At 43.2% G+C, this 16,549-nt stretch overlaps 1 protein-coding gene across 3 annotated transcripts in view; it reads right to left on the bottom strand.

Annotated features, from left to right (window-relative positions):
- The window catches only part of marchf8 (membrane-associated ring finger (C3HC4) 8), a 78,740-nt gene that overhangs the window by 52,922 nt on the left and 9,269 nt on the right, over positions 1-16,549 (bottom strand). For all 3 annotated transcript variants that reach the window (XM_076742455.1, XM_076742457.1, XM_076742456.1), the window contains exon 2: positions 5,241-5,428. In XM_076742455.1, coding sequence (XP_076598570.1) covers positions 5,241-5,336 — 96 coding nt within the window. In that variant the 5' untranslated portion in view covers positions 5,337-5,428. The remainder of the gene's footprint in view (positions 1-5,240; positions 5,429-16,549) is intronic.

Genomic DNA, 16,549 nt, shown 5'->3' with positions numbered 1-16,549 from the left:
CTAATGAAATGAAATCTTGAACAAAGTGAAGCAAAGTCCTTCCTCAAAACAGTCAAAGCCCTCAAAGGCCCCGGCTGTCATTTCGGCTCTTCTACATTTAATTATGTTTTTTAGCACTTAAAAACCTCAAGTGGCTCAGTGCAGCCGCATCCTCCGGGAGACTCGAGCAAGTCCTGCACAGACGGGCTGACTAACAACACCAGCTGCTGGCGTGTGTTCGTGAGTACCTGAGAACACGTCCTCTTGTGTGTGTGTGTCTCCTGAAAGTGAGACCCAGGTAGCGAGATGGAGAGAGACACGAGGCCGAAAAAAAAGAAAACAGCTGCAGCAATATGGACTGCAGTAAACATACTGTGGGCCGTGAATCCTGCTGAACTGACGAGCTGTTATTTAGTGGTTTCAGCCCTCAGATGTGACAATTTTCTGCTTTCCTCTGCGATCTATCATTATAAATCGAATATCTTTGGGTTTAGGGGTCAGACAAAATGAGCAATGTTCAGATGTAACTTTAGGAACCAGTAATGAGTATTTTCACTGTGTTTTGACATTAAATTGAGTGAGATATGAATTAAAACCGACATTCATCACATCAAGTTAGTTAGAGGCCGACTGCCAACTACCACCAGAGGAAAAAGAAAACATTTACTCTATAACTTTCTCCAGTTCTCAGAGTGATTTCATATTTACTGTATATGAGCAGACAGGAGAAAGGCAGGATGTTTGTGAGCAGAGTTTCTGAATTTCATGAGCGCAGTATGTAAAGTAGGTTAGTTTGCTGACACACAACGTTCATACCTTTATGAAAACTTCTGCCAGAATAGAGAGAATCCCATTCCGCCTATGTGTTATCTTCTCTCTCCAGCTTCTGCTTTAAAGACAGGCCGTGGGAACCTGTTTGGCCTCAGAACATAGACACCGGGATGAGCGAGCGAGCGTGTGCTTGTGGATGTGTGCTTATATGTATGAGTGTTCGTGAGAAAGATAAAATACGTGCGCGCACACACACTCTTCATTTGTGTTACTAGAATATCAATTGGATTAACACCTGTGTACGGTAGGTGTATAGACTCTGTGTGTGTGTGTGTGTGTGTGTGTGTGGCTCAGGGTGAGATAATTTGTGCTTGCGTGAGAAAACAGAAATATGTCCAGTGACAGAATTGTTTGTGCTAAAGTCTGCAAAATAAACTGATCACATCCTCTGCTTCTCTCTACGTGTGACCACCTTGAGTTTACTAGTTATGAACTTGGGTCACACACACACGTAAACACTCGTTTCCTGATAATTCAGCATTTCGTGCTTAGTTTACTCAGCCCCAAGGCTTTCTGGGCGATTATCATGGCATTTCCATTTGCAAGCCCCTGGGCAGGACAATCTGGAGGGGGCTGATTTGGACAGTTTAGATCCACCAAACGTTTGGAAAATATTTGCCTGCCTCAGGGCTGAAAAACATATTTTCAAATATTTTCTAAACATACTTGTAAAATTTAATCAAACAGTACTTCTTGGACAATATATAGTAATGCGGGGTGCAAAGTAGGCTGGCCTGTCATCTGCCATCTCAGCGCAAAAATGCTGCAGCTACACCAAAGGTGCAAAAACGCTGTTTCGACAACGACATTATGTCGCTATACTAAAAGCTTTTCATTGAATTAGCAAAGACAGACACATTAAGCAGTCCCTGTCACGCCTGGAGGCTGCGTTGAAAGTTTTTAGCATGGCAGTCAGTGTTTGATATTGCTCTCTGCTAAGCCCGGCTCCATCAGTGCCCAGAAGCTGCGCAGCAACGGCGGCTGTTATCAAACCATCAAACAGAGGAGGAGACGGGGAGTTTTCTCCGTCCTTGACTCCGACACAAGCTTAACGAAGGACAAAGCTTCCGGCGCTGTCTGTGCTTTCAGAAAAAAATACATGCAGCATCAAAAAGGACGGGTATCAAGTATCACAGTGTTCAGTGTGTGCGCATTCACAGACATGTACTGCTAAATATAATACAAGTGCTTATGAGATCCTGTGTGTGGGTGTGAATACATGAGCGAATGTGAAAATGACAGCTACAGCTGTGTCCACTGAAGCCGCTTTTACAGTAAAAGCACCAGCAAGTGACACCGCAGATGGGGTTAAAGAGGTATGATACAATCATCTAAACAAACACTGACGGTGCAATATGCCTTTCCTCGATCCACCACAGGACCTGCTTTTTCTCCTTCCCCACCTGCTAGACTGTACCAGAGCTTACTTTATTGTCAACTCATGCATAATCCATTCGCTGCACGCCTTATCAAAAACCCCAGACTCAAATAAATCTGACCGTATTATTCGCCGAGGCTGAGAACTGTCAGGGAACTTTGACTTTTTTTTTTCTTCCCCAGAAATAAAACTCTTGCTCTCCGAGCTTTTTGACGCCGTTTTTAAACCATTTTTTAAACCTCAATTTATCCACCCAAACATGAATTCTCAAGTGGGGGACCACAGTGCATGGACAAAGTGCCCACAAGCACATACCAGAGGAGGATTTCGAAGAAGACAAATGAACTTGAGTGGGGTTGGAGGAGCGAGGCCACAGAGGGGCCAGCAACAGTTAAGGATGTGTTGCTCTCTAAAGAAGCAGCTGACTAACTCTGAATTCTAAGTAGAGGAAAGTTCTGCTTCTTTTCTTGAGGCGCTAAAAGACCAGTTGTGTTGTCTAAGAGGGCCAGATGGGCCTGTGCTCTGTGACTAAACTCTGGGCATGCACACACATGCACACACACACACTTACTTCCAGGACCCTCAGGCTGATCTGCATGCAAAGTAAACACTCGCTGTTTTCCCTCTCCTCTTTTCCTACACTCTGTTTCTCCTTTCTCCGCTCTGCTGATGGTTCCACGGGGAGGGCGGGAGTCACTGCCGTTTATGCACTTATTCCTCGGGGGAAAAGAGACTCAGCCAGCAGGAGACAGACAGAGAAGGGGGAGAGAGTGATGCTGAGCAGTGAGATGCTGGGCTGGAGCTTTACACTGTTAGCAAATATGGCGGCGGGGAGACCAAACGCCCCCAGGACATTATACAGCTTACAGTTTCACTTTTATTTCCCTGCAGACTGAGGTAACCTTGCTATGACAGCTCCCAAAGCTTAAACCCCTTAATCCTGTTAACAACGTACCGTACAAAAAGGTATTTAAGGCACACAGACTCACACCTTTGTTTGAATTAGGAATGAAACCAAAATGAAACCAGTTTTGGAATGAGTTCAGTTCACTTTCACTTCTGCAATGACAAGGCATAATTCTGAGCTTAACCGTGAAGACAGATTAGACTCGCAAATGATTATCAGGGAGGTACATGTGTGTGTCTGTGTGTGTGCGTGTGAAGTAAAAATACATATGTGCCAGCTGACAGCCTGTATGCTCACTTGTGCAGCATGGACAGATGAAACCCAGCACCATGTGCAGCATGAAGAAGCCTCTTAAGAACACCTGTGCTGCTGCACTCAGGGTGTATTGTGATCTGATGAGGCCGAGCAGAAAGGCCAGGCCACTGACATATTGTCTTAGCACCTCGCTTTGTTCCAGAGCTCAAAAAAGCAACTGCGCTCTGAGAGCACTTCACTGTGGCGTTTGATGGTGCTGGAGTACAGAAACAGAGAGGGGGAAGAGAAAGCGAAGACTGATAAGCTGCGCGTCAGACTGGGAACAGATTCTCGTCACGATCGAACACCTGACTTCCTTCATTATCACTGGCAAATCAGAAGTGATAGCCTCCTGATAATTCACAGAGACGTCCAGATGTGAAACGTTTCAAAATTTCTGAGAGAAATCTCAAGTCAAAATTCAAGAAAAAATTCCCAAGTCAGAAATCTGACACCATGTCCCACGAACCAGGTGCCAAATCCGGTTCCTTTCCGAGTCGACTATTAAACTGCACAACCAGATGGCCTTGGGGCGGTTTTGGGCACAAATGAAAAAGCAGACCAGACTTTAACTAGCCTCATTAGATGCAAAACCTCTGTTCTACCCACAGGCAGCACAGAATAATTTGTTTGCGAGGGAAACATAATGCAGAATTTATTTTGCAGCATTAGGACTGACCCCTCCTGGCGTTAAAAAATTAACTTTCTGATTGTTCCCTGATGAATGACTACAGAACACCTGGGGTAGCTTTCTCCACTCGCTACCTTGCATAACTTTAACTTGGACTCAAAACTTTCTTGCTTTTTGTCTACATCCAGTTGAAATTTCCACCACTATTTCTACGCTGCATTCAGAAGATATTTTAGAAGATTTAAAAAAAAAAAAATACTAATTTAATGCCGTCAAACCTGTTTTTAAAAACACAAATGAAAAAGGAACAGACATGGGAAAAAGTTTTAAGGCATTTGGCAGGCATCTTCGTCTTGTGGGTGTATGAATGACACTAAGGAGAACATAACTCAACATGGCACTGATGTGAAAACAGTCAACTCTGGCACTTGAAATAACAATAAAACAAAAACTGTGACAGTGAGGCTTTCTTTGCGATGGTGAAGTGTAGAAAAATGAATAGTAGCTAACGACTTTCTCTGGAGGCTGTGAGCAGCTTCGTTACATGCATGCAGACGTTCTGATGGATTGCGGATTTTCATTATTCCAGGTAGCGTGTAAGCACACGTTAAGAGGAAATAATGGCATTTCTATTATAAGTTTGTTTGGGTTGAGGCACAAACACAACCTGGTTAGGGTTAAGGAAAGATTATGGTCTGGATTAAAACGACTTCTTCATTAGGATTACGGGACTTTTGTTTCCATGGTTACAGTAATAACCCTTTGGTTCAGGTGCGGGAACAGCCATGGCTAAAAAGAAACCAGTGTCGACCGTCAGAAGGGAACAGGAAACTGGTCTCTTGAGTTAAGTCTGACATTTTGTTGACCGTCCACCCGAACTGCCTCCCACTGCGGACTCTGCCGCTCTGTAAGAGTCACATTGCTTCCTCTTTTGCTCCCAATGGACAAGACTCATAATTCTGTCAGCCGCTAGAGGATTTTGTAAACGAATCATCATCATGTCTGGTCGCTTGTTTGATATTACTCCTCGCTATCTATGCCTGGCTCTACTCTATTGGACTTGTTTGGGACGTGTGCAGATGTTGAGTCATAAATATCAAACATGCGCCTACGAGCTGTTGCAGGAGAAAATTGAACTTTATGAGATAAAACCAGCCTGTAATCCTCAGCTGTGTGCCCGGCCTTAAGAGCCTGTGACATGATTTGGCGTCTTCACATACCTGCTTGTCCTTGTCCTTTGCTTTCCCACTGCCTGACACCCGCGATGAGGTGACATCACGGGGGATGACAGAGATCTGGTGCAGTGGCATGTTCATCCCAACAGAGCCGACTGGGGACGCTCACACACACACTTCCTGTTCCGCCGCCGGAGCAAAGGGCATGATGGTCTGAACTACGACACCCTGCCCTGCAGAGGACACACAGAGGACGGTTTGGACATTAGCTACGAGACAACAAACCCACATTCAGATGAGGCATGAAAGCACACTGCTCGGGGCTGAAATACAAGGCTACAACAAGGAAGGAGAAATGAAAATCCTGAAGTGACACAGCTGCATTTTGTGTTTTCATCTCGTGCGCTGATCACTTGACTGACCTCTTCTGCCTCGAGGGCTCTTCAAATGTTTTCAGTTCAGAACCAAAAATGACTCGAATCAGATTTTGATGAGGACAGCCTCTGCTTCAAAGACTCGACCTTTGGAGTCCGTCTCCACATCGGTGAATCCACCAAGCTTGTTTTATCTGTAGTTACATACTTTATTTCTATATCACCTAGAGATGAGCTGAGACAACCATTTGAAAGAGCTGATGTGGGGCTGATTTTTAATATCAAAACTGTGAATTATTCATCTTTTAGTGATTTAGCATACACAGATGTTGAATACAAAAAAGGCACAAAAGCGAGTTGGCATAAAATCACTTTACATGTAAATACAGAATTATAGTTTCATTTGTTGCATTTGTCTGCTGGATATTTTGTGCATAGTGAGACAATCCTTTTTTACACAATGTTATTATATTTTTAGTGATTATCACTGAAGATCTGTACATTTTGGTAGACGTGTGTCTTTTGAGCGCTTTGTTTTTGTTAAATTGACAAACGGTTGAGTAAGGTTTGTGCTGAAAGAAGGATATCATGCATGTGGGATAAGGACATGCATGGAATATGTGCAAAAAATATCCTAAACTGGTAATTCTGGGTAATTTTCCTCACAGTTTTTACACTCACAAAAGCAAGCCCATGAACTTTTCTTGATACTGACTTACAGTAGAAACTTTACTCCCAAACCACCAAAGGCCGCCGTCTTTTGTGATTTTCCACAGGAGAGCAGCAGTGTGCCTCAGAATAGCCCGGGCGCGGAGTGTTATAAATTATCACAGAGGCGATCCCCGAAGTCTGTAATAAATCACCACAGAGGTGAATTCATTTTTTTCCAAAGACCTGGAGATTCAGGGCTATGACTTCCACAGAAGAGAGCTGTGGTGCGCCTGCTTCCCTGTCATTCTTGGATAGATTCAGACAGACAGTCATGAAAGCTGCAGCAGTATGGGGCTGTCCTGGGGAGTTACACAAGAGGGTTTACATATGGGTCGTTTTAACTTCAGTTAATGCAGCCATCTGTACTGCAATTAAGCCTCAGCTCCTTCTCACCACCAGGCCGTGTGTATGGCTGTGTGTGTGTTTGCACGCAGGCCGAGTTGCTCAACGCTCAAGCTCTGCAGCATGACATGACAGGATTAAGACACCAAAACGCAAGCAGACAGATGGGAGGTCATCGAAATGGCAGTAATCAGAAACCAGCGTTGAAGGGGGGGGCCCACACACAGATTCACTGAGGAGGTGCCACTTGGGCTCATCACTGCACCTTCTCTGATAAGTTTTCATCAAGACGGAGAGGTGATTATGCTCATACGAACTCACTTCTGCACACAGTCAGCGGTCACATCAGCCTCCCCTGCAACAGCTGGCAGACTCAGCTCGGTGCCAAAGAGGGTGTTAATGAAGACCAAGCAGAAAGCACCTCAGCACCCGGTAACACATTTCACCAGCAAACTGACAAACTGAACTAGTCCTGGAGGCAGCGGAAGAATCAGGGACACAGTCGAGGGTGAACAAGAGACACAAGAATCTAAAACAAACAGAATAATTATTGTTCATTTAAAACATTAGTCATCGCCTTACGTTTGCTCACAACACTAATACACATATTATCAATTGTAGCTCTGTTCTTCCTCGACTGAATGCAACTCAGCGTGACTTGAGAACATCTCCTGCTTGATGATATCTGATAATAACCTCATTTATCACTGTAAAGTGAAAGGGAACAAAAACATTACTACTTTCAGAGGAAATCTTCTTTTCATTCATTATGGCTACAAATAGCATTTACTTACACATTAACTGTCTGGTTATATTTCTGATCAAAGCTGGTCGAGATCAAGAAATGACATGAAGCTTTACACTGACATTTCACATGCTGTACATATTCTATGGGTGTTTTATTCTATTCTATTCTATTCTAATCTAATCTAAATATTTGTAGACATGTTCTATAGGTGTAGCATGAAGGGGCTACAACTTACATTTCATTGCATCATTACTATCCAAAATTTAGCAAACTCTTTTAAAGGATAGGAGCTTCAGAGTCCATGCCAACGAGCAGCGAAGCTCTTCTGGAGCCTCGTGGCGGTTTTTCATTTATTCGTTGCTCATACCAACCCTGATGAGGTTGTTGGTATAACTGAGTTTATACAATAGCAAGGTTAACTCAATAATGCAATGTGTAGACAGAAAGAGTTCATACAAGACTCACATTTCTGTCTTGAACTGCTGATTCACATGGCAGCAAAACCCCACAATGCCTTTGTTGTTGACACAGCACCGTCTCCCAGAGGCAAAAAAACAGGCACATCTGACGATGGATTTACTGAGCTAATGCATGAGGCAGCGCGCCCTTTGCTGTATGCAGAGGTCAGGGTGGTGCAGGACAGAGTTCTTCAGATGCTGGTGCAAAAGATGACTCATCCTTTTTCAACTGATGTTCAGTTCAACCCAAACCTGAACTTCCATTTTGCATTTTCAAAAGTCTGCTATGATGCTACTGTGGCTGCACGTGTCTCTGCACAAGCTGTTGTCTGCTGCCAACACACTGTAAACAGGAAAAGCTGGGATGGCCTGTTTACATCCAGTCACCAATCCTTCAACACTCTCTTGTCTGCACGCCATGATTGCTTCTTTCCAAAGTCATCACTCTTGATTTTGTTAAAAGAGAAGTGAACTTTGTCACTTGATTGCAAGCGAAGTCATCTCGCTTGGTAATCCTATCCTCATCACAAGTCATTCTGTGAGCTCATTGTGAGTTAGTGAGCTATGGCGGGGGTCACTTTGATGGACAGAGAGCATGCAGAGTCATATTGTGTGTGTGTCTGTGTGTGTGTGTGAGGCTAATGAGTTACAGTAAATAAGCATAGGTCAGAGGACAGATACCAGCCTGGGGGCATCATATGGTAGCATCATTAAAGCTCCGGCTGTATCACTCACAAATGTTTGTATTAATTACAAAGCGGCCATTCTTGTGTCAGTTCAAGTGACTATTCGGTGAAGTAAATAAGAGGGATGAACAAAATAAATCAAGATGTTATGTGTCATGTATTTGTTGTGCGCCACAATTGCAGAGCTGTGGTTCACTCAAAAGCCTCTGCAGCGTTCTGAAGAAACAACCAACAGCATTCATCACTGGGCCCCAACACAGCCGGCTCATTACTGTACATCTAAAGAACAACTGCAGTAAAACCCTCCACTCCACTCTTAATTGGCGTCGTATTTCAATCCTTTGTTGAACTGAGGGATTGTACTCATGGGGCAAGAGATGTGCTGGACAGACACTGGGGATTACACTTTATATATGGCTATATATGGTAAATGTATAAACATGCAGTTCAGCGCTATAGTGTGAATATCTGTAGGATTAATAACTCAATCTGTCAATCAAGCTGTCAGAGGGTCCCTCAGATGTGAGATCAGGCCAGTTCCAGTTGTGCCTGTGTGTGTCTTCTGGGCTGACTGCCAGTCAAAGAGTTCACAGCGACAATATTAATAGCTACAAATCCTGCAGCACTCCAACCAATCACAGGCCTCCTGTGGTGCCAATTTGACGCTGACCTGTTGCCATGGCAGCAGCTCCCAGGGTCAGTTAAAGCTGTTCGGGGGACGACAGCGTTGGATAAATGGACGCACGTCTCGTTGGGTCTAAGGAACCGCAGGCCGTTAATTGAATGTTATTTGCTGACTTTCAGTGGAACTGTACTGTGTGATATGATCACGGCGTGTTAACTGCTGAGTAAAATTCTGTTATCTAAATTAATTATTCAGAGCAAACTGTTATTAAAAAGTAGCACAATGAGTTATCGACAGTTTCCTTTTATATGTGAGGAGTTTTAAGACGTTGGTGGAATGCTTGGCACTTATCACCATAACAATTATTTAACCTCCTGAACTGCACTGACCCTCATCGTTGTGATTTCAGCCATCATGAAGATACAGCGTTAACTTGATGGGGGCTGCTCGTAATACCCAATACCTGCAAACAGACTTTGATTTCAAACATCAAAGTCTGCTCATGAGTATTACGGGGGGGGGGGGGATCAGGGAGGGATGCCATCCCCCTTGTTAAGCTGCCATCTCCCCTCCATCTCCCAGTAGCAGAGAGTATGCAGGAGCAGAGGGGCTGTTTAGTTGAATATATTAGTCTTGGCTGCCTGATTCATTGATCCTTTATCTGACTGAGGTTTGTTCAATTCAGGATCTACGTCCCCGACCGTGACAGTAGCTAAACTGTGCTGTGTCCTGATGAATCCATGGTGCTATCCGTGGTGCTGAAGCAGCAGACAGATTTGGAATGGCGCCTCTTTCTCTCAGTCCCGCCCTTCTGTCAGTTTCATTTTGATTTACAATTTTTTCTTTTTTTTTTTTCTAAACTGTCCATTCAGGGTCTTCAGGGTCTGATGTTCTAGGATGCAATAGCAAATCAATGAAGGTTTTTATGGTAATTAAGTTACTATTTCTACAGCTTATATAACTGCACCCATCTCATCATTTTTCACGAATGTAGCAAGGAAGCTAGCACGTACTGTAGGAAGATGTCAATCTTAACGCAGTTTACTAAGCTCTTATTGGTCAATTGTTTCTCTAACTGGTCAGACATTTGCCAGATGTGTTAGTAGGCCACTACTTGCAGATGCGTTCACCATATCAACTAAGGTAATAACGTCAATGTTTAAAGCTTGTTATGCTGCCACCAAGTGGCAAAAAATAAAACAAAAAACTTACAAAAACTGTTGATGTAAGATTAAATTAAAAGGGGAAAACTGGCTTTTAATGTGATTTTGCACACATTTATCATATCGTGATACTGATATAGGCCGAACAAATAATCGAAAATCACAATATGGCCAAGGGCAATATCCAAAAAGCAGGAGCTGCAATTTTCTGATAAAGGTAAAATGTGTCATAACGTATGCCATTGGAAATGAATCACTTGGTGCTACACAGATGCCCCAGCCTACAAATGATATTCTCCAGACATACGGGAACGTGCTTGTTTGATTCAGACCCGAAATGTGAAAAAGAAATGCAAAAACGACCATTTCCACTAAAACTGTGGCTCATCACAATATCAGTCAAATTAAATGCAATATGATTTTTTTATTTTCCTGCCCATCGTTCAGCCCTGGTAATACTACCGGTATGGGTAAAACATCCTCACAGGAGGTCCGCAGAGAGACGAGGCCATCAAAACGTTACGGTGGCTCTTATTACTGAAGTCCATTTATTTTAAAGGACAATTCCCCCTCTGCTCCTGCACCAGGTAAATCACAGTCCTGTCTGCTCCGCGTTCTGCTCTGATGAGCTCTGCTGCCATTCAGGTTGCCAAGAGGCCCCTCTGTGTCCCTGCTGTCAGATCAGACCTGAGATATGGCTGAGAGCCCGTTCTGTGGTTCCGATGTGCAACCAGGCAGAAAACCTCCGCTGTGTATCAATCAATCCTGCCATTACTGTACTACGGCTATAGACTGTAGTTAAAGAGGTGTCTTCCCTGAGGACTGGTGGGTTCTGGAAGAGACTGGACAGATTAAGCGAGTTAAAAATGTTGAGTCAAACAGATTTGACAACTGCTATATATTTGGATTTCAAGTTAAATTCATGAACCTTATGGCCTCGTTACAAAAGAAAAAGAGTCTGTTCAGCCTCTCATCTGTGACGTCATGCTAATATTAGCTATAGAGAACAATTTGGATGCCGTGAGAACAGATTGAGTGTTGATTTAACTGCCGTAGCCACTGCAATAACACAGTTCACTTTGTGGTGTTCCTCATTTAGACAGTTCTCATAAATTTTGCCTCCACAGAAATGTATTCAGCGTTCGTTTGGCAGGTACGCTATAACGCTTGAAAATTTAATTCCCTGCTTTGATTGCTGTTCCCTCCAGGGATGTGTCACTTCGTCACTGAATCATTTTATGAGAGGATGGGTTTTATAAAAAGAAAATAAGAAAAACGCGACAGATATGCCTGGACGTTGGACCGATGCCCCTGCTGGAAGGTACGACTCAGGGGACAGGAGGGGGGCATTAATTACATCATGGCACATATTCCATAGCTGTGTTGGCAGCTACGAATGGATGTGATGCTCTGCCAGAACTCACACACACACACACACACAGATTAACAGCGTGTCAGTAAAACCTGATGGACTCCTCTGATAAAGCCCGCTGCAGTTCACTTCCTCACACACACGGCGACACGACCAGAAACGCATCAAATCTGGCAAAGCAGTTCTTCATACGTCTGGATAAATTGTTAAACAAATTTAACTGTCAACGTTAAACTGTTAGACAATTTAACAGTCACTGACATTGTATAATTTCATAAGCATACACACACACACACACACACACACACACATATACATACAAACACACAGGCCTGTGCCGCGCTGAGCTTGAAGACTGGTGATTACTTGAATGCTTTTTCATAACGTACCGGGAATAAATTATCATAATGTTTTTTTAGCTCATTGTCATTTCAAATGTAGCTGCATCATTTATCAGCACCAGAGCTGTCGGAATATTACTGCAGCTTCCTCTCGGCCTCCTAAATGTCTCCATGCCTGTTTACCTATATGCGGAATTAATCACGAGCGCCTATGCTTTAAGTTCGCTGCATTCATAATGCCTCTGTCAGCTGTCCAATTTGATTATATGCTAATGAGTCCCAGTTTGCATGGGATTAATTGTGTGTCTGGGATAAACAGACTCGTTGGTCTGGAAAACGGCAGAGCTGATGTTGTTAACACAACTTTTTAACCAAAACGACCTTCACTTTTCACACACTCCTTCTTAGCTGCTGGAGGCAACAAACAAAAGGGATAACAGATGCAAAAATGCACATATGTGCATACAGACGGCCTGTGAAACTTCCTCTTCTGTAAATGGAGGATCTGCTAATTTACAGTAAATGTTTCATTTTCACTACCGCAACCAGAAGAAGATGCAGTGCCTCCAAAGTAGGCCAGTCAAAGTTCAGTTAAATACTTAATTTAGACAAGTCTTTTCAATGAATCCTTGTTGAATTCCCCCGCTGACATGTAGACACTCTGATGCCAGACGCACAAAGATCATTGAACTCTCTTCAACCTTCCCCTCGATCAGTTTCCCGAGAGGCCAGCGAAGAGCTGTTTCATTCATTGTGTTTCCAGTCAAAATGATGTGAAATGGCTCTCGCACCTTGCTGCCAAAGTCAAGGTGTCAAAATCTCCCTTTAATGAAACTCATCCATCAGCAACACCATCACACAGATATCTGATGTCGCTAAGCCACTCCTCTTCCAGCGTTAGGTGATGCAATTTTCTGGCTTTAAGAAAACTTTTTTCCCCAGACACCACAGCTTCATCTTTGTGACCAGAGTTAATGACAGAGAATTCAGACTGTGACGGCTCATTATGCTTGAAGCACGCTGAACACTTCCTGATGGTCCCTCCCACTCTTTCAGGAACAGTTCCACTGTGACTTCCAGCAAGACGCTGCTTGGTAAAGGCCTTTTTTACGTAACTAAACACGACCTGTGCTTTTTACACTTCCTGTTTTGTACAGATTAAACAAGCTAATGTGATCATCAGTGAGCTTTACAGATGCTGGGAAGTGGATTTTGACTCCAGGCAGAGCCAGACCAGTTGTTTCTTGTCGTTAGATTAAATTAAGCAAATCGGTGAGAGCGGATCCCTCTTTTCATTTAACTCTCAAAAAGAAGGCAAGTAGACATAAACTAAAGGTCAAAATATTCCCTTAAAATCTGGATCCAAGACCCGGATGAAATGCCATTTACATGTGAGCTGCACCTTGAAGCGTGTATATCGTGAAAGCACTGAGACAAAAGTCTAAAATAAGCCAAGACGGGACGGCACCACGACAAGGTTTGAATTTGGTTTCAGGTTGGCGGAAGCCTTGGATTCACTTAAGTCGGAACAAATCTCTAATTGAATCTTTTCTCTCATCTCGCTCTTTTTAAATAACAAACATCAGTGCACAAAATATTCAGCTAGCAGGCCCTGCGTTTTTATCTGGCACTTTCACCAGCTGCAATGACAAACACTGCCAGCAGCAGATTATATCAGCTGAAGCCTGTAGTTAATTAACGGTAATTCCCCAAGTACTTTACCCAAAGGCCAAACAGAAACTCTGGTTATTGTCTATTGTCCGGAGCGTTAGGCTACCGCTCACGACTGCAGCGTTTACGCCTCGTCATCCGACAAAAGGTGATTACAGATCTCAGTGAGTTTGGGTTAATTCTAACTTTGTTTATGGTGAACTCTGACCCTGAGTAGGCTTGATAAGGGATTTGAGAGGACTAAGATTCACTAAAATGTTAGTGTCCTGTCCCAAATCACTGCAGAGTTACTGACAGAAGACTGTGCAGTCGTACAGGCATAGTGCAGCCTGACCAGCTGTAAGCCAAAGAGGAAGTGCAGGATCCTGTCTGGCTGTGATTTTTAAAGGGGAAATAAAATATCATGTCTGTCCATTTTATTCTTTATATGATAACCTCACAAGCTGCTATGACACAACAGAGAAAAAAACTAAATACCAGTAAGTAAAGTATGCATGGCTGACTTTACTGTTACAACAGGATGCTGCTCAAGTGTGTGTGTCTGCGTGTGTGATGGCAAACATAAGAGAGTAAACATCGACACAGAATACAAGCAGGTCTGATTTTTGCTGCCGGAGCATAATGAAATATCTGGAGAGAAAAGTGCAAACACATCAAAAATCCAGAATGTGGATCCAGGAAGTGAAATTGTTAGACAGGGCAGTCGCTTACACTGTAGACACACACTCCAAACACACACACACCGAGTACACAGCTTCTGTAATCCCACCGCTACAGTTGATACTGCGAAGGGGAAGTAGAATAGTGCACATAGAGGAAGCCGGAGCTCTTAAGTCTATTCTACGCAGGCACATTTGAATATCAACCTCGCACAGGCTTAAAGATTTTCTAAAAGAAGTCCGAATCTAATCCCAATCAGCCTGCTGTTGGAGGAGACGCGTGTGCTCATGTGGCAGAGCGCCACTATCAAACCAGCTAACTTGTTTGCACAGATTCACTCAGGTACAGATGCAAATCTGAACCCACGAGCACAGACTCATTAACATTTTGGGACTTCAGCCAAAGCTTACATCCAGACTGAGTTATGGTAAGTGAGCAGGTGTCGCCTCGATGTGTACATGAACAGTCGCTGTTTGGAAATATAGTCCTGTAGACATTTTTTACAGCCCTAATTAAAGAAAAAAAAAAAAAAAAATCTGCGTTGACGTCTAGATGGTACTGATCCCGTTCTTTGCCAATGCGTCAGGTCAGTTTTGCCACTGGTGATGAGGCTGTGATGAGGAAGCCTGCTGTTCATTTTAATGAGGCACAGCCAAAACTGAGACGCAGCAGCAGGTGGAGTGTGACACTACAGGACTTATGTTGTGGATTTCAGTGTGTGAAAATGCCAACACGGAGTTAAACGCATCCCTTCCATAGCTCAGGCTTATCTCCTCAACTCATCGATTGATCGTTTGGTCAATAAAACACCAGAAAAAGTGAAATAGGATAAGTTCAAGGTGGCGTCTTCAAATGTCTTGCTTCAGCCGAACAGAAGCCAAATATATTCAACTTACTACCATTTAAGACGAGGAAAAGCAGCAGATGCTCACATTTATGTTGTTAAAACGGTTTCATTTTCTGGCAATCAGCTAATCGCCGCAGCTCTAAATCAACAGATTTGTGCTTTACAACATGTTGGCCTTGCTTTGATTTGTAATTAGTTCAACACTGATGCAATAACGACTCCATGATACAACTACAGTGTGTTGGTTCAGTCGGTATAGCACAGAAGCTATCGTGCATCGCTCTTATGGCTGGTGTTTGAATAACTGTCAGCTAGCTAATGAGGGCGTGAAGTCAGCTTTTCATGCCTCTTATTCCCTCAAAGTAGCCACTTTAACTGCTTCTACTTTCATGAAAACTTGATCAACATTTTGATGGTCTTGCAATACTTTCACGACTTGCTTCCTGAATTCTTGTTGTTTTTTTTTTTTTTTTGGTTTAATCTATTTTTGCTTGTGCAGCTGAAATTGCTTCTCTCTAACAAGCCCAGAGAGTGTGTCCGTCCGTGTGAAATAGCCAGGAAGAAGTTCGATTTTGTGTGCGATTGGTATTTTTGCATTCTAAAACACAATTTCCTCATGGGCAAGCAATTCAGATCTATAATAAATGAAGGGGACACGACATGAATGAGACAGACTCTAACACAATGGGATGTTCTGAATCCCAGAGAGGACACTGTCATGTTTATAGATGCTGTCCAAACTGCACATTAGTATTACAATGAGGCCAAAGAAGCTATTTTCCCTCGTGATTTTTGGAGTGATGCGAGAATAAATATGAAGTACAGCATCCACTGGAGCTAGACTTGCACCCATTTAACCTCTGAGCTCTTCAAGTCTTTAAAAACCAGGATAAAGCAACCAAAGATTAAATGCTTGGAGGTTATTGCGAGACTTATCACAGCAGTTTCTTTTTCTGACAGTGAGAGATGACTTCACACTGCTTACTTCATACCTGCTGGTTTAACAAAGGGGTTTCCACATTTCCTCATGGCTGCAGGTATATGTTATGATTAAGTCTTACCTATGATTCAAGGTGGGCTTGCGCTTGAAAAATGTCCTGACTGTTGAGTAATGAGGATTTCACCCACAGCTACAGACGCTAAATCAGATTGAGGAAAACTTAATATTGGAAGTGAATGGAAGTGAATCAGTCTAAATCTGAAAAGGTCGGTTCACTCATATGACATATTTCTTCACTTACATTTAGTGCGATCTAAGCAGTTGGAAATCATCCTTGTAGGAGCTTAAAAGCCGACCAAGTAATAGCAACGTTCCTGCTTCGAGTCTGGTCGAGGACCTTTGTTCCATGTTATCCC

This window comes from Chaetodon auriga, chromosome 11, assembly GCF_051107435.1.
Source record: "Chaetodon auriga isolate fChaAug3 chromosome 11, fChaAug3.hap1, whole genome shotgun sequence".
Taxonomy (NCBI): domain Eukaryota; kingdom Metazoa; phylum Chordata; class Actinopteri; order Chaetodontiformes; family Chaetodontidae; genus Chaetodon; species Chaetodon auriga.
Note: the sequence above shows the minus strand (reverse complement) of the source record. Positions and strands in the feature narration are given on the sequence as shown.